Here is a 2,166-nt window from a genome sequence, read left to right as displayed (position 1 = left end):
AAAATGATCATTTTTAAGGCCCATGTCATTCCAAAAGTTAGTAAGTCATCAGCACTATTTACTGGAAGTTAAAAGAAAATAATATGAATTTAACTTCCACTTAAGAATTAAGTAATATCAAGAATAGAGTTTTTTCTTTATTATTTAAAAATATTTCGTTACAGCATTTTAGAAACAACAGGGGTTTTGGACCCAGGAAAATTAGGGTAGAAGGACAGCTCTGTATGTTTTAGTCTTATGGTGTCACTTTTCTAAGCCTGACTCTCCTTTTCTTCTGCAGAAGGTATGTGTGATAGAGTAATAACGTGATTATTTTGAAATGTAATAGAACACCTAGCTTATGTGGCCAGTGTTAGTAAATTCCCATTATATGAGGATGACTATGGTTTTAATAATGGTACTAAAGATGATCATGCTGATAATGATTATGTTGATGATTATTTGGACCAAATAACTTGTTTAATATATTTTTAAAATTTTTTTATTAAAGAAAATATTACTGTTATGTTTCACTTTTCAATGTATTATATGACATTAAAATTTTATAATATTTTATGCTAATGTCAGTAATCCTGTGAAAAGAGCACAATATACCTAATAATATTTTTAAAAATATATTAATGATTGTAATATTAAAATTATGAGAAAGGCATAGATATCATTCAAATGTCATGGCAAATGAGTAGCATACTTTCTCTTATTTATCCTCACAAACAGATGAAAACAAAGTTCAGAAAATTACATTTCCAAAGATGGCTTAACTCTCAGAAAGTACAGCTTGAATTGAATTTAAGCTTTCTTATTCCAGAAGAAACTTACCAGAACAATTTATCAACATGCTTAGTCTTATTCTCTAGTAATTAAAATTAAAAGTAATTAATTATGTGCTTTTCTAAAAAAGTTTCTTTATGATATCTATTGTAGATTTGAGAGTGTAGACAGTGCTGCTGTAGAAAGAAGATAGCTGCGGAAATGGAGAATGAGACTACTGTCCAGGAATTCCTCCTGGAGGGCTTTCCTGCTGTCCAGCATCTGGGAAAAGTCCTCTTCCTGATGCACTTGCTGGCATACCTGGCATCCGTCACAGGAAATGCAATCATAGTCACTATCACCTGCATTGATGCTCATCTCCACACACCAATGTACTTTTTTCTCATCATATTCTCCTTCTTTGAGTGTTGTTTCATAAGTTTGGTTATTCCTAAATTGATGGTCATCTTTCTTTTAGGCAAACAAACAATTTCCTTTTCTGCTTGCTTTGTACAAGCCTTTGTATTTGTATTTCTGGGGACAGCATGTTTCCTGCTAATAGCTGTGATGTCTCTGGATTGGTACATGGCTATTTGCAGACCACTGCATTACCCCACCATCATGAACCTGAGGACTTATCTGTTCCTGGTCACAGCTTGCATTTCTTTGGCTTTCATTCTCATTGCAGGTGTGGTTGTGAAAGTTTCCCAGTTATCTTTTTGTGGTCCAAATGTTATCACCCACTTCTTCTGTGACCTTGGCCCTCTGATCCACCTCTCCTGTTCTAACACAAAATCTGTTGAATTGATGGCTTTCCTTTTGGCTTTGTTCATCCTTATTGTATCCCTTATTATAACCATCACTGCATACAGCCATATAGTAGTCACAATTGTTCATCTTTCATCAGCCAAGAACAGACAGAAAGCTTTCTCCACTTGCTCATCTTACCTCATTGTTCTCTTTCTGATGTATGGCAGCTGTGTCTTTATATATGTAAAACCAAAGCAATCCAGCAGACTGGACTCCAACAGAGAGGCTGCCCTTGTGAACACTATGTTTACCCCGCTACTGAACCCCATCATCTACAAGCTATGGAATAAGCAAGTACACCAGGCTCTGAAAGAGAACATGTGTAGAGTAAGAATATCAAGATAAAAGAAATTATGTGACAGAAGTGGAAAGTTTGAGGCTTCTTTGTTACCCTTCCAGTCAATGCAAAAATCTGAATATCTAACTGGAGAGATTCTACCAGAGTTCATGCGTGTATCTCCAGCAAAATAAAAATCTTCACTCTCTTGGGCACATTTTATCTTATTGTATTTTAAGTATATTTTTCTTACTACATCTATGGACAATTAGTTTTAATTAAATATTTTTTCAGAATTTTTCCTTCAAAATCAATCCCAGAACATTTGA

General features: G+C 34.3%; 1 protein-coding gene across 1 annotated transcript; it reads left to right on the top strand.

The window, feature by feature from the left end:
- The first annotated feature begins 960 nt into the window (after window positions 1-960).
- Window positions 961-1,905, top strand: LOC102866963 (olfactory receptor 6C75-like). Its single transcript, XM_006897722.1, has one exon. The coding sequence runs from the start codon at window positions 973-975 to the stop codon at window positions 1,903-1,905; it is 933 nt and encodes a 310-aa protein (XP_006897784.1). The 5' UTR covers window positions 961-972.
- Window positions 1,906-2,166: the final 261 nt, after the last annotated feature.

The sequence above is a fragment of the Elephantulus edwardii genome, unplaced genomic scaffold (genome assembly GCF_000299155.1).
Source record: "Elephantulus edwardii isolate Elephantulus edwardi_28Jun2011 unplaced genomic scaffold, EleEdw1.0 scaffold00213, whole genome shotgun sequence".
NCBI classification, from domain to species: domain Eukaryota; kingdom Metazoa; phylum Chordata; class Mammalia; order Macroscelidea; family Macroscelididae; genus Elephantulus; species Elephantulus edwardii.
Note: the sequence above shows the minus strand (reverse complement) of the source record. Positions and strands in the feature narration are given on the sequence as shown.

What these genes read in the sequence shown, in the direction of transcription:
- LOC102866963 (XM_006897722.1), top strand. Translation starts at nt 973, where the DNA reads ATGGAGAATGAGACTACTGTCCAGGAATTCCTCCTGGAGGGCTTTCCT.